The sequence below is a fragment of the Heterodontus francisci genome, chromosome 38 (genome assembly GCF_036365525.1).
Source record: "Heterodontus francisci isolate sHetFra1 chromosome 38, sHetFra1.hap1, whole genome shotgun sequence".
In the NCBI taxonomy this organism is placed as follows: Eukaryota; Metazoa; Chordata; class Chondrichthyes; order Heterodontiformes; family Heterodontidae; genus Heterodontus; species Heterodontus francisci.
This window is the reverse complement of record NC_090408.1, coordinates 44,920,759-44,937,055: the sequence shown is the minus strand read 5'-3', so window position 1 is coordinate 44,937,055 and position 16,297 is coordinate 44,920,759. Positions and strand designations below refer to the sequence as shown.

Genomic DNA, 16,297 nt, shown 5'->3' with positions numbered 1-16,297 from the left:
AGTCTGTTGGTTCAATTTGCACTTTATAGAGACTGCATATAATCTAGGCTGCCACTCCCCATGCACACTGAGGGAGTGCTGCACTGTTGAAAATATTGTCTTTTGGATGAGGCATTAAACTGAGACCCTATCTGCCTTCTCAGTTGGGCATAGATACCATGGTGCTATTTAGTGAAGAGCAGGGGAGTTCTCCCCAATATACTAAATGATATTAATCCCTCCACCAACCTCACTAAAACCATTATCTGAGCATCTCATCTCTGCTTGTGGGAACATGCTATGTGCAAATTGGTTGCCACGTTTCCTTTCATTACAAGAAGCATTATGGATTATACATCAAAAGTACTTAATTGGCTGTGAAGTGCTTTATGCCGTCCAGAGGTCATGAAAGGAGTTATAGAAATGCACATTCTTATATTGGACACACTGCTTGTGATCTGACTCAACCTCATTGACTGAAAAGCCCAAGTTTCAACAGCCTTTCCTTATAATTTATCCCTGAGAATCAGTGTCATGGCTGTTCGCTGAACTGCCTCCAGAGTTTGAAAGACTCCCTCATGTCTAGAAGTGAATTGGACTCAGTGCTCTGGATGTGATCTAACCAATGTGTTATAGAATTTGAGCATAACTTGTACACTACTGTTTTGTACATATATAGTTAAGCAGTCTGTTGGCTTTGTGTGTAGTGCGCTCAATGATTGAATATATTGGGGGAATTTTACGCTGGCGGCGGGGCTCTTGATGTCGGGGGAACCGACGCTGAGATGCCCGCGTTGCCTCTTTTTCGGATTTAGTGCCAATTAGGCACTTAAGTGGACAGCGGCAGGCCTTCCATAGGATTTAGGACCCCGTCGCTGGAAGTGAAGCCCTTGGAGAAACAAAGGACAAAGAAAATTACAGCACAGGAACAGGCCCTTCGGCCCTCCAAGCCTGCGCCGATCCAGATCCTCTATCTAAACGTGTCGCCTATTTTCTAAGGGTCTGTATCTCTTTGCTTCCTGCCCATTCATGTATCTGTCTAGATACATCTTAAAAGACGCTATTGTGCCCGCGTCTACCACCTCCACTGGCAACGCGTTCCAGGCACCCACCACCCTCTGCGTAAAGAACTTTCCACGCATATCCCCCCTAAACTTTTCCCCTCTCACTTTGAACTCGTGACCCCTAGTAATTGAATCCCCCACTCTGGGAAAAAGCTTCTTGCTATCCACCCTGTCTATACCTCTCATGATTTTGTACACCTCAATCAGGTCCCCCCTCAACCTCCGTCTTTCTAATGAAAATAATCCTAATCTGCTCAACCTCTCTTCATAGCTAGCGCCCGCCATACCAGGCAACATCCTGGTGAACCTCCTCTGCACCCTCTCCAAAGCATCTACATCCTTTTGGTAATGTGGCGACCAGAACTGCCAGCCAATCAGAGGCTTGCAGTTGCAGCACAACCGCGGAGGTGGTGGCAGCTGTTAGAGATGATCGTCGCTGGCCTGAGGCCTCGGGTAGATCAGGGCGGGAGGGGGTTTGGCAGCAAAGAAAAGGGTGTGACCCTCAGCGGGTCTGCCCCCATCCCAATGCCGGGTCCCTCGCTCAGGCAATAAGTGCCTTTGAACAAGCCCCGTACCCCCCCACCCCCAGAGCCTGGAAGCAGCCTGCACTGTTTTTTGTGTTGTGCTTCCCGTGCGGCAACGGGGCTGCCCACTGCACGGGTAATTGCGGCTGCGACAGGAAGATGCCCTTAATTGGGGGTTAAGTACCCAGTTAAGGGCCTCAATTGGTGGCGGGGCGGATAGACCGTTCACCGGCCTTCCCGCCCCAGACTAAATTTCGGTGGTGGCGGGAACACCCCTCCCGCCACTATCCCTCCTGATTGTGTACTCTCCCTGCCTCACCTGCCGCTGGGGAGAGCATAAAATTCCCCCATTGAGTGTTGAGTTACTAAAACTTTAGATCTCTTTTAACTTTATCTGTTTCTATTTCAACACCTCTCATCGAGTGCTTGTGTTGCTGTGCAGTTTAAATCTGGAGGTTCCTATCTGAAATGAGCTGCTAAACCAATTTGATCTTTAATGGCCTCCAGTGGATTTTTAAAATCTGTAAATTTGTTACTTATAGTGATCTAGAAAAGCAGTTTGATCTAGGGGAATTATTTAGCTGTTTGTACCCCCACTTTATTTCAAAAGAAGGAATTTGGTTGTGTTGTTTTGGAATGTAGTTTGCCATTTTAAAGCCATTTAAACTTTCAGTAGAACAGTATTTTGAGATTGAGTTAACCCTTGGAAATACATTATTAAACTTGTTTTTGATTCATATTGTGAAGTTCTATGTCATACCCAAGGAGGTAATCTGTTGTTGGAAACTATGCTTTGATGTGTCTACAGTGACTTGCACTTGCAGAAAAGTGCAGCAAATGGAAGGTTTATTGTAAACTAATAAAAGGAGACTAACCTCAGAGAATCTGGGATTGGTGCAACAGGATACTTTCATCATCCATACTCCACTTCCATTGAGTAATTGTGCAATCAGAGAGACAATAGATTGTCTTTTCCCCATTGATGTTGTTCATCATGCTGCCCACTCTTCTCTTTTGACAGAATGGAGCTGACATAAATGCGAAGGATATGCTTAAGATGACAGCCCTTCACTGGGCAGTGGAGCATAGTCACCAAGATGTGGTCGAACTCTTGGTAAAATATGGAGCTGATGTTCACACACCAAGTAAATTCTGCAAGACGGCATTCGATATTGCAGTGGATAACGAGGATGAAGAATTAATTTTAATGCTTCAGGTAATTTATTTAATAGAAGTAACACCATGCAATATGAAGGAAGTAAATTATTTATTTATATGAATACATACATAACATATGAATAGAAATGTAGCACTCTGGTAGATACTTGCAGAGTGCTGCAGTAGAAGACATGTAATTGCAAGGATCATCCTGTAGAAAGGAAAATGTGCACAGGTCCTCGATACAGTCAGTTGACTAGAATATTTGCAGTTGCAATTTCACCTTAATATTCAGAAAGTGATATATTCTTCTTCAGCCCCCTAACGTACTGAACCTTATAACGAATTGGTTATTAGAGGAAATTTGTATAAAATATTCCTGGACGGCATGCTCAGGATTCACCTTTTCTTTCATTCGCTCATGGGATGTGGGCATCGCTGGCTAGGCCAGCATTTATTGCCTGTCTCTAATTGAGAAGGTGGTGGTGAACTGCTGCCTTGAACTGCTTCAGTCCTTGGGGTGTAGGTACACCAACAGTGCTGTTAGGAAGGGAGTTCCATGACTTTGACCCAGTGACAGTGAAGGAACAGTAATATAGTTCCAAATCAGGATGGTGTGTGGCTTGGAGAGGAACTTGCAGGTGGTGGTGTTCCCATGCATCCGCTGCCCTTGTCCTTCTAGAAGTTTAGAGGTCATGGGTTTGGAAGATGCTGTTGAAAGAGCCTTGTTGAGTTGCTGCAGTTCATCTTGTAGATGGTATACACTGCTGCCACTGTGCGTTGGTGGTGAAGGGAGTGAATGATGAAGGTGGTGGATGGGGTGCCAATCAAGTGGGCTGCTTTGTCCTGGATGGTGTTGAGCTTCTTGAGTGTTGTTGGAGCTGTACCCATCCAGGCAAGTGGAGAGTATTCCATCACATTTCTGACTTGTGCCTTGTAGATGAGGACAGGCATTGGGGAGTCAGGAGGTGAGTTACTCACTGCAGAATACCCAGCCTCTGGCTTGCTCTTGTAGCCACAGCATTTATGTGGCTGGTCCAGTTCACTTTCTGGTCAATGGTAACCCCCCCAGGATGTTGATAGTGGGGGATTCAGCGATGGTAATGCTATTGAACATTAAGGGGAGATGGTTAGATTCTCTCTTGTTTGAGATGGTCATTGCTTGCCACTTGTGTTGTGCGAATGTTGCTTGCCACTTATCAGCCTTATCACACTGCTTCATTGTCTGAGGAGTCACGAATGGTGCTGAACATTGTACGATCATCAGCGAACATCCCCACTTCTGACCTTATGATTGAAGGAAGGTCATTGAAGCAGCTGAAGAAGTTTGGGCCTAGGGCACTATCCCGATGAACTCCTGCAGTGATGGCCTGGAGCTGAGATGATTGACCTCCAACAATCACAACCATCTTCCTTTGTGCTAGGTATGATTCCAACCAGCGGAGAGTTTTTCCCCTGATTTCCATTGACTCCAGTTTTGCTAGGGCTCCTTGCTGCCATACTCTGTCAGATGCTGCCTTGATGTCAAGGGCAGTCACTCTCACCTCACCTCTTGAGCTCAGCTCTTTTGTCCATGTTTGGACAAAGGCAGTAATGAGTTCAGGAGCTGAGTGGCCCTGGCAGAACCCAAACTGGACGTCAGTGAGCAGGTTATTGCTGAGCAAGTGCTAGGGGCGTGGCAAGTTCTGGAGCACAGGTCTTCAGTACTATTGCCCAAATGTTGTCAGGGCCCGTAGCCTTTGCAGTAGCCAGTGTCTTCAGCTGTTTCTTGATATCAGGTGGAGCGAATCAGGTTGGCTGAAGACTTGCATCTGTGATGCTGCGGACCACAGGAGGAGGCCGAGATGGTTTTTTGCACTGCTGTGCTGGGCTCCCCCATTGTTGAAGATGGGGATATTAGTGGAGCCGCCTCCTCCTGTTAGTTGTTTAATTGTTCACCACCATTCACAACTGGATGTGGCAGGACTGCAGAGCTTTGATCTGATCCGTGGTTGTGGGATCACGTAGCCCTGTCTATTACATACTGCTTCCGCTGTTGAGCATGCAAGTAGTCCTGTGTGTAGCTTCGTCAGGCTGATGCCTCATTTTCAGGTATGCCTGGTGTTGCTCCTGGCATGCCCTCCTGCACTCTTCATTGAACCAGGGTTGGTCTACCGGCTTGATGGTAGTGGTCGAGTGGGGGATATGCTGAGCCATGAGGTTACAGATTGTGGTTGAATACAATTCTGCTGCTGCTGATGGCCCATAGCACTTCATGAATGCCCAGTTTTGAGTTGTTAGATCTGTTCGAAATCTATCCCATTTGGCACGATGGTAGTGCCACACAACACGATGGAGAGTATCCTCAATGTGAGGATGGGACATTGTCTCCACAAGGATTGTGCAGTGGTCGCTCCTACCAATACTGTCATAGACAGATGCATCTGCAACAGGTAGTTTGGTGAAGACGAGGTTTTTCCCTCTCGTTGGCCCCTTAACCACCTGCCGTAGACTCAGTCTAGCAGCTAAGTCCTTCAGGACTCGGCCAGCTTGGTCAGTAATGGTGCTACCGAACCACTCTTGATGACGGACATTTAAGTCCCCCGCCCAGAGTACATTCTGTCCCCTTGCCACCCTCAGTGCTCCTTCCAAGTGGTGTTCAACATGGAGGAGTACTGATCCATCAGCAGAGGGGGGCGGTAGGTGGTAATCAGCAGGAGGTTTCCGTGCCCATGTTTGACCTGATACCATGAAACTTCATGGGGTCCAGAGTCAATGTTGAGCACTCCCAGGGCAACTCCCTCCCGACAGTGTACCACCGCCACCTCTGTCATAGGAAGGTGATGGCGGTGTCTGGGACTTATTCTGTAAGGTATGATTACGTGAGTATGATTATGTCAGGCTGTTGCTCTCCCAGATACTAGTAAGGAGGACTTTGAAGAGTCGACTGGGCTGGGTTTGCTGTTTTTGTTTCCAGTGCCTAGGTAAATGCCGGGTGGTCCGTCCGGTTTCATTTCTTTTAGCCTTTTCTCTAGTGGTTTGGTACAACTGAATGGCTTGCTTGGGCACTTAAGAGTCAACCACATTGCTGTGCGTCTGGAGTCACAGGCCAAACCAGGTAAGGACGGCAGATTTCCATCCCTAAAGGATATTGGTGAACCAGATGGATTTTTAACGACAATGGTTTTATGGTCAGCATGACTGTGACTATCTTTTTAATTCCAGATTTGTCAGTTGAATTTAAATTCCACCTGCTGCCATGTCCTCAGCATTAGCCTGGGCCTTTGGATTGCTAGTCCTGTGACATTACCACTACGCCACTGCCTCTCTCTGGTTGTAAAAGCTAGAACGATGCAGAAAATTTTTCATATCATTGCTGTTCTGTACCCTGCTCAACAACATCTGTGCTGTTGAATGTGGAAATCGAAATAACATAATTATTCTTGAAAAGGACACAAAGGCATTTCCTAATGTAGAACACATGAAAATTATTGTTCTGTAATATATCTAAATATATTAAAATAGCAGATAAAGGAATTTTGTATGACACCAATGAGTCTTTCCTAATCTTTGCACTGCATAACTTCAAGGCTTAACTAGTATAAAAAAACAGCATACAGTGCCTGTATGGTGGAATGGGGGTTTGGTATTCTACCACACACAGTGACAGGCCATGGGTTTGCATGAATCATTTCTAACATAACAGGTTCCCTCCATCAGCATTGAGCTGAAGGGTGAAATTATGAGGGCACATTGCATCGACTAGGCTTGTAGTTCATTGATACAGAAGATTAAGGGATGATGATGTAATTGGTGTGTTTAAGATGATAAAAGGCTTTGACAAGATAGAGAGAAACTATTTCCTCTGGTGGTGGTCCAGAATTTAACCTTAAAATTAGAGCTAAGCTGTTCAGGGGTGATGCCAGGAAGCACTTCTCCACAGAGTAGTGGAAATCTCGAACACACTTCCCCCAAAAATCAATTGAGACTGGGGACTAACTGAAAATTTCAAAACTGAGATTGCAATTGACCTCACATCAACTGCTGTTTGAGGAAGAGAGTTCAAAAATTCTACCACCATTTGCATGAAGAAGTGTTTCCTAATTTCACTCCTGAAAGGTCTGGCTTTAATTTTTTGACTATGTCTCCTAGTCTTAGACTCCCCAACGAGCAGAAACAGTTTCTCCCAATCTACCCTCTCTTCTTATTAATATCTTGCGTACTTCAATCAAATCAGCTCTTAATCTTCTAAATTCCAGTGAATACAACCCTAATCTCGTAGTTTAACCCTTGGAATCCAGGCATTATTCCAGTAAATCTATGCTGCACTGCCTCCAAGGCCAATATACCCTTCAAATTGTATTGAAGTAAATTTCTTTCATTGGATTCTGTGATAGTAAACCTGGAGCTTTGCATTCCTGTTCGCCAGAAACTAACTAACTAGCTTTTCATGAATTTCCTGGGAACTATGGCTGATAAGGTCATCAGCATATCTGTCTGCTGCTCAGCTAAGCCGAGGTGGGTGGAGCAACTAGTTTAGTAACAATCAGTTCACTTCTTATCCTGGTAGAGATGTAAGGGCATAGTATTACCTCCAATTAAGATAAACAACTCCCTTTTTTGTTGTTCAATAACCCTTTCTCTGTTACCCTACAGAGGGCAATGCAGAACCAGATTAACACAAACTCAGACAGTTCTGATACAGTCACAGTACATGGTGCTGCACCACAATTCATTATTGGGCCTGGAGGAGTGGTCAACCTAACCGGCCTAGTTTCCACTGGTACAACAAAAGCATCAGGTATGTTGGTCCAAATTATAATTGTTTTGCATTTCGTTTCTGTAAAAGCCCTCTACTTTCTTCCTGTTTTCCCTGATGTCCTGTGATTGAAGGTGGATGATTTATTGCTAGGCTGAATTACGTGGTAGACTGTGCTGTTGAGTGAAATTTACTGAGTAGCTGAGGTTTAGAACATTCCTAGGGACTGGGGTCTGGTGTATATATATGTTGTCTACAGGACATAAATGACTATTTCTGTAATTTTCCAATGCAGTCTGTAAATCATTTTCTAGCCTGTGATCAATGAGGAACAATACAGCTTTTATTGGTTTTCATTTAGAGAAAGAACTGCATTTATAGGTAGTGCCTCATCGCATCCTCAAGACATCCCAATTGCATTACAGTCAATGGATTACTTATGAAGAGCAGTCACTGTTATAGGCAAATGTAACAGTCAATTTGTGCACATCAATGAATGAATGATTAAAAAATCTGTTTATTGGTGTTGGTTGAGGGATGAATATTGGCCAGGACACCAAACAAACTCCCCGCTCCTCTTCAGATGGTGCCATTGAATCTTTTATGTCCACCTGAGTAGGCAGATGAGGCCTCAATTTAGATTTGTCTGAAAGACAACATCTCTGATATTGCACTAAAGCTCAATGCTCAAGTCCATATTGGTATTTGAACCCACAGCCTTCTGACTCAGAGGCAGGAATCTACCAACTGAACCATGCTGATGTGTGGGAAAATATCAATATGTGAATTACCCAGATTTCATTTTCGTTTTGTGAGGTTGTTTCTTTTTGTTTTATATAATAAGTGTTGGGATTTTAAGAAATGCTATTAGACTTCCAACATCAAAGGTTTAATGGCCTTTCAACTGGCCTGCTTATTAATGTAAGGGTACAGTAAACCTTCTTTACCATCACCTCAATGTTATGCCAGCCCCTTCGGCAGGAAAGGGGTGGTTATAGGGTTAAAATTGGATTTTGGAATTTCTCTCACCATTCAAGGCACATGCCATTTTAACTGGTAATTTTCTGGACAGCTGCCCGTGCCAAACAAACTGGGACAAAGTCAAAATCCCACTCCGAAGATATCAATGTGAGTGCCTTTCCAGACCTTGCAGTGAGACCTGGCCTCCCCTGCCCCGACCTTCCCACCTCTTTCTCCCAGTCATCGCGATTGTTCATTTTCCACTCATTTATTTTGCTGGGGAACATTTCCTTGAAGCCTCAGCCACGTGATTTCCCTTCTGCCCACCAGCTTCTATGTCATCCTCATACTTTGCATAACTTATTTTTAAACTCCATAATTGTAATGTGGGAGGTGGCGGCGTAGTGGTAATGTCACTGGGCTAGTAATCCAGAGGCCTAGACCAATGCTCTGGGAACATGGGTTTGAATCCCGCCACGACAATTAATAAATCTGGAATTAAAAGTGAGTCTAATGGTGACCATGAAACCATTGTCGATTGTTGTAAAAACCCATCTGGTTCACTATTTGCCGTCCTTATGTGGCCTCGCCTACATGTGACCCACAGCAATGTGGTTGACTCTTAAATGCCCTAGCAATCCACTTAGTTGTATCAAACCGCTACAAAGTCTGAGAAAAGGAATGAAACCGGATGGACCACTCTGCATCAACCTAGGCACTGGAAACGACAAAGCCAAACCCAGCCTGTCGACCCTGCAAAGCCCTCCTTAGTAACATCTGGGGGCTTGTGTCAAAATGAGGAGAGCTGTCCCACAGATCAGTCAAGCAACAGCCTGACATTTGTCATACTCACGGAATCATACCTTAAGGTGGCGGCACAGTGGTATACAGTCAGGCGGGAGTTGCCCTGGGAGTCCACAATGTTGACTCCGAACCCCATGAAGTCTCATGGCATAAGGTCAAACATGGGCAAGGAAACCTCCTGCTGATTACAACCTACGACACCCACCTCGACTGATGAATCAGTGTTTCTCCATGTTGAACACCAATTGGAAGAAGCACTGAGGGTTGCAAGGGCACAGAATGTACTCTGGGTGGGGGACTTCAATGTCCATTATCAAGAGTGGCTCGGTAACACCACTACTGACGGAGCTGAAGGGTCTGTGGCAGGTAGTGAGGGAACCAACAAGAGGGAAAGACCTACTTGACCTCATCCTCACCAATCTACTTGTCGCAGATGTATCTGTCCATGAGAGTAATTGTAGAAGTGACCACTGCACAGTCCTTGTGGAGACAGTCCCATCTTCACATGAAGGATACCACCATCGTGCTAAATGGGATAGATTTTGAACAGATCTAACAACTCAAAACTGGGCATCTATGAGGCGCTGTGGGCCATCAGCAGTAGCAGAATTATATTCAACCACAATCTGTAACCACATGGCCCAGCATATCCCCCACTTGACCGGTACCATCAAGCCGGTGGACCAACCCTGATTCAAAGAAGAGTACAGGAGAGCATGCCAGGAGCAGCACCAGGCATACCCAAAAATGAGGTGTCAACCTGGTGAAGCTACAACACAGGACTACTTGCATGCCAAACAATGGAGGCAGGGCTAAGCGATCCTACAACCAACAGATCAGATTTAAACTCTGTAGTCCTGCCACTTCCAGTTGCGAATGGTGGTGGACAATTAAACAACTAACAGGAGGAGGAGACTCACTAGTAGCCCCATCTTCAATGATGGGGGAGCCCAGCATATGAGTGCAAAAGACACGGCTGAAGCATTTGCATCCATCTTCAGCCAGAAGTGCCGAGTGGATGATCCATCTCTGCCTCCTCTTGAGGTCCTCAGCATCACGGATGGCAGTCTTCAGCCAATCTGATTCACTCCACGAGATATCAAGAAACACCTGAAGGCACTGGATACTGAAAAAGCTTTGGGCCCTGACAACATTCTGGCAATAGTACTGAAGACTTGTGCTCCAGAACTTGCTGCACCCCTGGTCAAGCTGTTCCAGTGCAGCTACAACACTGGTATTTACCCAGCAATGTGGAAAATTGCCCAAGTTTGTCAAATAGACACAAATCAGGACAAATCCAACCTCCCTATCAGTCTACTCTCGATCATCGGCAAAGTGATGAAAGGGGTTGTCGATAGTTGTATCAAGCGGCACTTGCTCAGCGATAACCTGCTCACTGACGCCCAGTTTGGGTTCCACCAGGGCCACTCAGCTCCTGAACTCATTACAGCCTTTGTCCAAAAAAGGACAAAAGAGCTGAACTCCAGAGATGAGCTGAGAGTGGCTGCCCTTGACATGAAGTCAGCATTTGACTGAGGTCAAATGGCAGCAAGGAGCCATAGCAAAACTGGAGTCAATGGGAATCAGGGAAAACTCTCCGCTTGTTGGAGACGTGCCTAGCACAAAGAAAGATGGTTGTGATTGTTCGAGGTCAATCATCTCAGTCACAGGACATCACTGCAGGAGTTCCTCAGGGTAGTGTCCTAGGCCTAACCATCTCCAGTTGTTTCATCAATGACCTTCCCTCCAACATAAGGTCAGAAGTGGGGATGTTCGCTGATTGTGCAATGTTCAGCACCATTCGTGACTCCTCAGATACTGAAGCAGCCCTATAGAAATGCAGCAAGACCTGGACAACATCCAGGCTTGAACTGATAAGTGGCAAGTAACATTCGCGCCACACAAGTGGCAGGCAATGACTATCTCAAACAAGAGAGAATCTAACAATCTCCCTTGACATTCAATGGCATTACGATTGCTGAATCCCCCACTATCGACATCCTGGGGGTTACCATTGACCAGAAACTGAACTGGACCAGTCATATAAATGCTGTGGCTACAAGAGCAGGTCAGAAGCTGGAAATCCTACGGCGAGTAACTGACCTCCTCACTCCCCAGTGTCTGTCCACCATCTACAAGGCAAAGGTCAGGAGTGTAATGTAATAATCTCCACTTGCCTGGGTGGGTGCAGCTCCAACAACACTCAAGAAGCCTGACACCATCCAGGACAAAGCAGCCCACTTGATTGGCACCCCATCCACCACCTTCAACATTTATTCCCACGACCACCGACGCACTGTGGCTGCAAGATGCACTGCAGCAACTCACCAAGGCTCCTTCGACAGCACCTTCCAAACCCACGATCTTTCCCACCTAAAAGGATAAGGGAGCAGATGCATGCAAACACCACCAACTGCAAGTTCCCCTCCAAGCCACACACCATCCTGACTTGGAACTATATTGCTGTTCCTTCACTGTCGCTGGGTCAAAATCCTGGAACTCCCTTCCTAACAGCACTGTTGGTGTACGTATATCCCAAGGACTGCAGTGGTTCAAGAAGGCAGAGCGGAGCAGCGGCTGGCAGACCTACATGGAATCTGATCCGGAGCAGCGGCTGGAAATAAAGAACGGGGCTTGAGGCCCTCTTTCACTTACCTGGGAGCAGAGCGGAGTGGCAGCTGGCGGACCTGCGTGGGACCTGATCCGGAGCAGCGGCAGGCTCCCTGTGTCTCTCAGCGCATGCAGAGACTCAGCGGGAAAAAAACTTAGTGACATCATGGGAATTCTGCAAGGTGATTGGTGGGGTAAGTAACAGCTGTTAGTGCATTTAAATTGCTTAAAAAAGGGGAAAGTTTAAAAAATTACTCAAGTGGTAAGGTGAGTAGTACGACTTAAATTAGTGTAATTTATTAAGGACTTTAGATTGTACTGGGTAGTGTTTGGAGTCAAACAAGACCCCTAGTGTAATTAGTATTTTTTAAAGGGAGTAACTAAATTAATTTAAAGGTGAGTCATGGCAGGGAAGCTCGAACCCGTAGTATGCTCCTCCTGTGCTATGTGGGGAAATCAGGGACACTTCCAGTGTCCCTGACAGCCATGTGTGCAGGAAGTGTATCCATCTGCAGCTACTGACTACCCGCATTACGGAGCTAGAGCTGCAGGTGGATTCACTGTGGAGTGTCCGCGATGCTGAGGACGTCGTGGATTGCACGTTTAGAGATGTGGTCACATCGCAGGTAATGGCAGCACAGGCAGAAAAGGGATGGGTGACCACCAGGCAAAGTAGTAGGCGCAGACAGGTAGTACAGGAGTGCCCTATGGCCATCCCCCTCTCAAACAGATATACCGCTTTGGATACTGTTGGGGGGGATGGCCTCCCAGGGGAAAGCAGCAACAGCCAGGTCCGTGGTACCAAGGATGGCTCTTCTGCACAGCAGGGAGGAAAAAGGAGTGGAAAAGCTGTAGTGATGGGGAATTCTATCATAAGGGGTACAGATAGGCGTTTCTGTGGCCGCAAACGTGACTCCAGGATGATATGTTGCCTCCCTGGTGAAGGATGTCACGGAGCGGCTGCCGGACATTCTGAAGGGGGAGGGTGAGCAGCCAGAGGTAGTGGTGCACATTGGTACCATCGACATAGGTAGAAAAAGGGGTGAAGTCCTGCAACAAGAATTTAGGGAGCTAGGTAGCAGATTAAAAAGCAGGACCTCAAAGGTTGTAATCTCTGGATTACTCCCTGTGCAACGTGCTAGTAAGTACAGGAATAGGAGGGTAGAGCAGATGAATGCGTGGCTGAGAAGATGGTCCAGGAGGGAGGGCTTTACTTTCCTGTATCACTGGGTCTGTTTCTGGCAAAGATGGGACCTGTACAAGTTGGAGGGGTTACACCTGGACCGGAATGGGACAAGCATCCTTGCTGGGAGATTTGCTAGTGCTGTTTTGGAGGTGGGTGGGGGGGTTAAACTAATTGGGCAGGGGAATGGGATACAGAGTGGAGGTACAGTAGGGGGTAATATAGAACAGAAAGTGAGTCTGCCTGGAAGGCAGAGCAAATATAGACCTGGTAAGGCACAAGGGAAAAATGCAAGGTTGGATTGCATCTAAGGAGTCTTACTAGTAAGGCAGATAAATTGAGGACGTTGATTAGCACATAGGATTATGATTTGGCTATCACAGAAATATGGTTGAGGGAGGGATAGGACTGGTAGCTCAATATTCCAGGGTATAGAATCTTCAGGCGCAACAGGGGAGGGGATAAAAGAGGAGGTGGCATTGCACTGTTGATCAAGGAGTTAATTACTGCAGTAAGGAGGGATGATATCTTAGAAGGTTCCTCAATTGAGGCCATTTGGGTAGAACTTAAAAACAAAAAGGGGGCAATCACTTGGCTGCGTATGTGCTACAGGCCTCCAAACAGTCAGCAAGAGATAGAGGAGCAGATATGTAGGCAAATCTCTGAGAGGTGTGAAAATGATATGGTAGTAATAGTCGGGGATTTCAACTTCCCCAATATTAACTGGAATAGTCTGAGTGCAAAAGGCTTAAAAGGGGCGGAATTCTTAAAATGCATACAGGAGAGCTTTTTGAGCCAGTATATGGAAAGTTCTACAAGGGAAGGGGCGGTACTGGACCTAATCCTAGGGAATGAAGCCAGTCAAGTGGTAGAAGTGTCAGTGGGGGAGCATTTCGGGCATAGTGACCATAACTCTGTAAGATTTAAGGTAGTTATGGAAAAGGACAAAGATGGACCAGAAATAAAGGTATTGAATTGGGGGAAGGCGGATTTCAATATGATAAAACAGAATCTGGCCAAAGTGGACTGGGAGCAGCTACTTGTAGGAAAGTTATTCAAAGAGGAAATAGTGAGGGTTCAGAGCCAAACCTGTTAAGGTGAAGGGTAGGACTAACAAACCCAGGGAACCCTGGATGTCAAGGGATATAGAGGATTGGATCAGGAAAAAAAAGGAGGCTTACAGCAGATCCCAAGTGCAGAAAACAGCGGAGGCACTAGAGGAGTATAGAAAGTGTAGAGTGTCACTTGAAAAAGTAATTAGGAGAGCGAAGAGGGGACATGAAAAAACACTGGCGGGCAAGATAAAGGAAAATCCCAAGGCGTTTTATAAGTATATTAAGGGTAAGAGGATAACTATGGAAAGAGTAGGGCCCATTAGGGACCAACGTGGCAATCGTTGTGTGGAGCTGGAGGACATAGGTGAGGTTTTGAATGATTACTTTTCATCGGTGTTCACTATGGAGAAGGACGATGTAGGTGTCGAGATCAGGGAGGGGGATTGTGATATTCTTGAACATATTTCCTCCCTTTCAATGCTAATATGAGCTGTTTTAGTGGGCTTAAAAGTGGATAAACCCTCAGGCCCAGATGAGATGTATCCCAGGCTGTTAGGTGAGGCAAGGGAGGAGATAGCAGGGGCTCAGACACAAATTTTCAAATCCTCTCTAGCCACAGAAGAGGTACCAGAGGACTGGAGGACAGCGAATGTGGTACCATTATTCAAGAAGGGTAGTAGGGATAAACCAAGTAATTACAGGCTGGTAAGTCTAACATTAGAGGTTGGAAAACCATTGGAAAAAATTCTGAGGGACAGGATTAATCTCCGCTTGGAGAGGCAGGACTGTCAGCATGGCTTTGTCAGGGAGATCGTGTCTAACTAACTTGATGCACTTTTTATAGGAGGTGACTAGATGTGTTGATGAGGGTAAAGCAGTAGATGTCGTATACATGGATTTCAGTAAGGCTTTTGATAAGGTCCCGCATGTGAGATTGGTTAAGAAGTTAAGAGCCCATGGGGTCCAGGGCAAAATTGGCTTAGTGGCAGGAGGCAGAGCGTAATGGTTGAGGGCTGTTTTTGCAATTGGAAGCCTGTGACCAGCGGTGTACCACAGGGATTGGTGCTGGGACCCTTGCTGTTTGTAGTGTACATTAATGATTTAGACGTGAATATAGGAGGTATGATCAGTAAGTTCGCAGATGACACGAAAATTGCTGGTGTTGTAAATAGTGAGGAGGAAAGCCTTAGATTACAGGGAGATGTGGATGGGCTGGTAAGATGGGTGGAGCAGTGGCAAATGGAATTTAATCCTGAAAAGTGTGAGGTAATGATTTTGGGAGGACTAACAAGGCAAGGGAATATACAATGGATGGTAGGACTCTAGGAGGTACAGAAGGACCTTGGTGTACTTGTCCATAGATCACTGAAAGCAGCAGCACAGGTAGATAAGGTGGTTGGGAAGGCATATGGGATACTTGCCTTTGTTAGCCGAGGCATAGAATATAAGAGCAGGGAGGTTATGATGGAGCTGTATAAAATGCCAGTTAGGCCACAGCTGAAGTACTGTGTACAGTTCTGGGCACCACACAATAGGAAGGATGCGATTGCACTGGAGAGGGTGCAGAGGAGATTCACCAGGATGTTGCCTGGGCTGGAGCATTTCAGCTATGAAGAGAGACTGAAAAAGCTAGGCTTGTTTTCCTTGGAGCAGAGAAGGCCGAGGGGGGACCTGATTGAGGTGTACAAGATTATGAGGGGCATTGATGGGTTAGATAGGAAGAAACTTTTTCCCTTAGCGGAGGGGTCAAGAACCAGGAGGCATAGATTTAGGGTAAGGGGCAGGAGGTTTAGTGGGGATTTGAGGAACGATTTTGTCACCCAGAGGGTGGTTGGAATCTGGAACGCACTGTCTGAAGAGGTGGTGGAGGCAGGAACCCTCACAACATTTAAGAAGTATTTAGATGAGCACTTGAAACGCCATAGCATACAAGGCTACGGGCCAAGTGCTGGAAAATGGGATTAGAATAGTTGGGTACTTGATGGCCGGCACAGACACGATGGGCCAAAGGGCCTGTTTCTGTGCGGTATAACTCTATGACCACCACCTTCTCAAGGACAATTAGGGATGGACAATAAATGCTGGCCTGGCCAGCGACACCTACATCCTGTGAACAAATAAAACAAAGCACGTGTTGACAGTGAAGAGGGAGCTTTACTCTGTGGCTAGCTGCCCATATCTGACTCCGGAGTGTTTGATAATTCACAGGCTGCCTGAAATTG

General features: G+C 46.2%; 1 protein-coding gene across 7 annotated transcripts in view; it reads left to right on the top strand.

Annotated features, from left to right (window-relative positions):
- The window catches only part of gabpb1 (GA binding protein transcription factor subunit beta 1), a 95,175-nt gene that overhangs the window by 15,432 nt on the left and 63,446 nt on the right, over positions 1-16,297 (top strand). For all 7 annotated transcript variants that reach the window (XR_010969741.1, XM_068018319.1, XM_068018318.1 and 4 more), the window contains exons 4-5: positions 2,589-2,783; positions 7,361-7,505. Coding sequence is in view for 6 of the 7 variants with exons in the window: in XM_068018319.1 (XP_067874420.1) it covers positions 2,589-2,783; positions 7,361-7,505 (340 nt within the window). In the remaining variant the exon portion in view is untranslated. The remainder of the gene's footprint in view (positions 1-2,588; positions 2,784-7,360; positions 7,506-16,297) is intronic.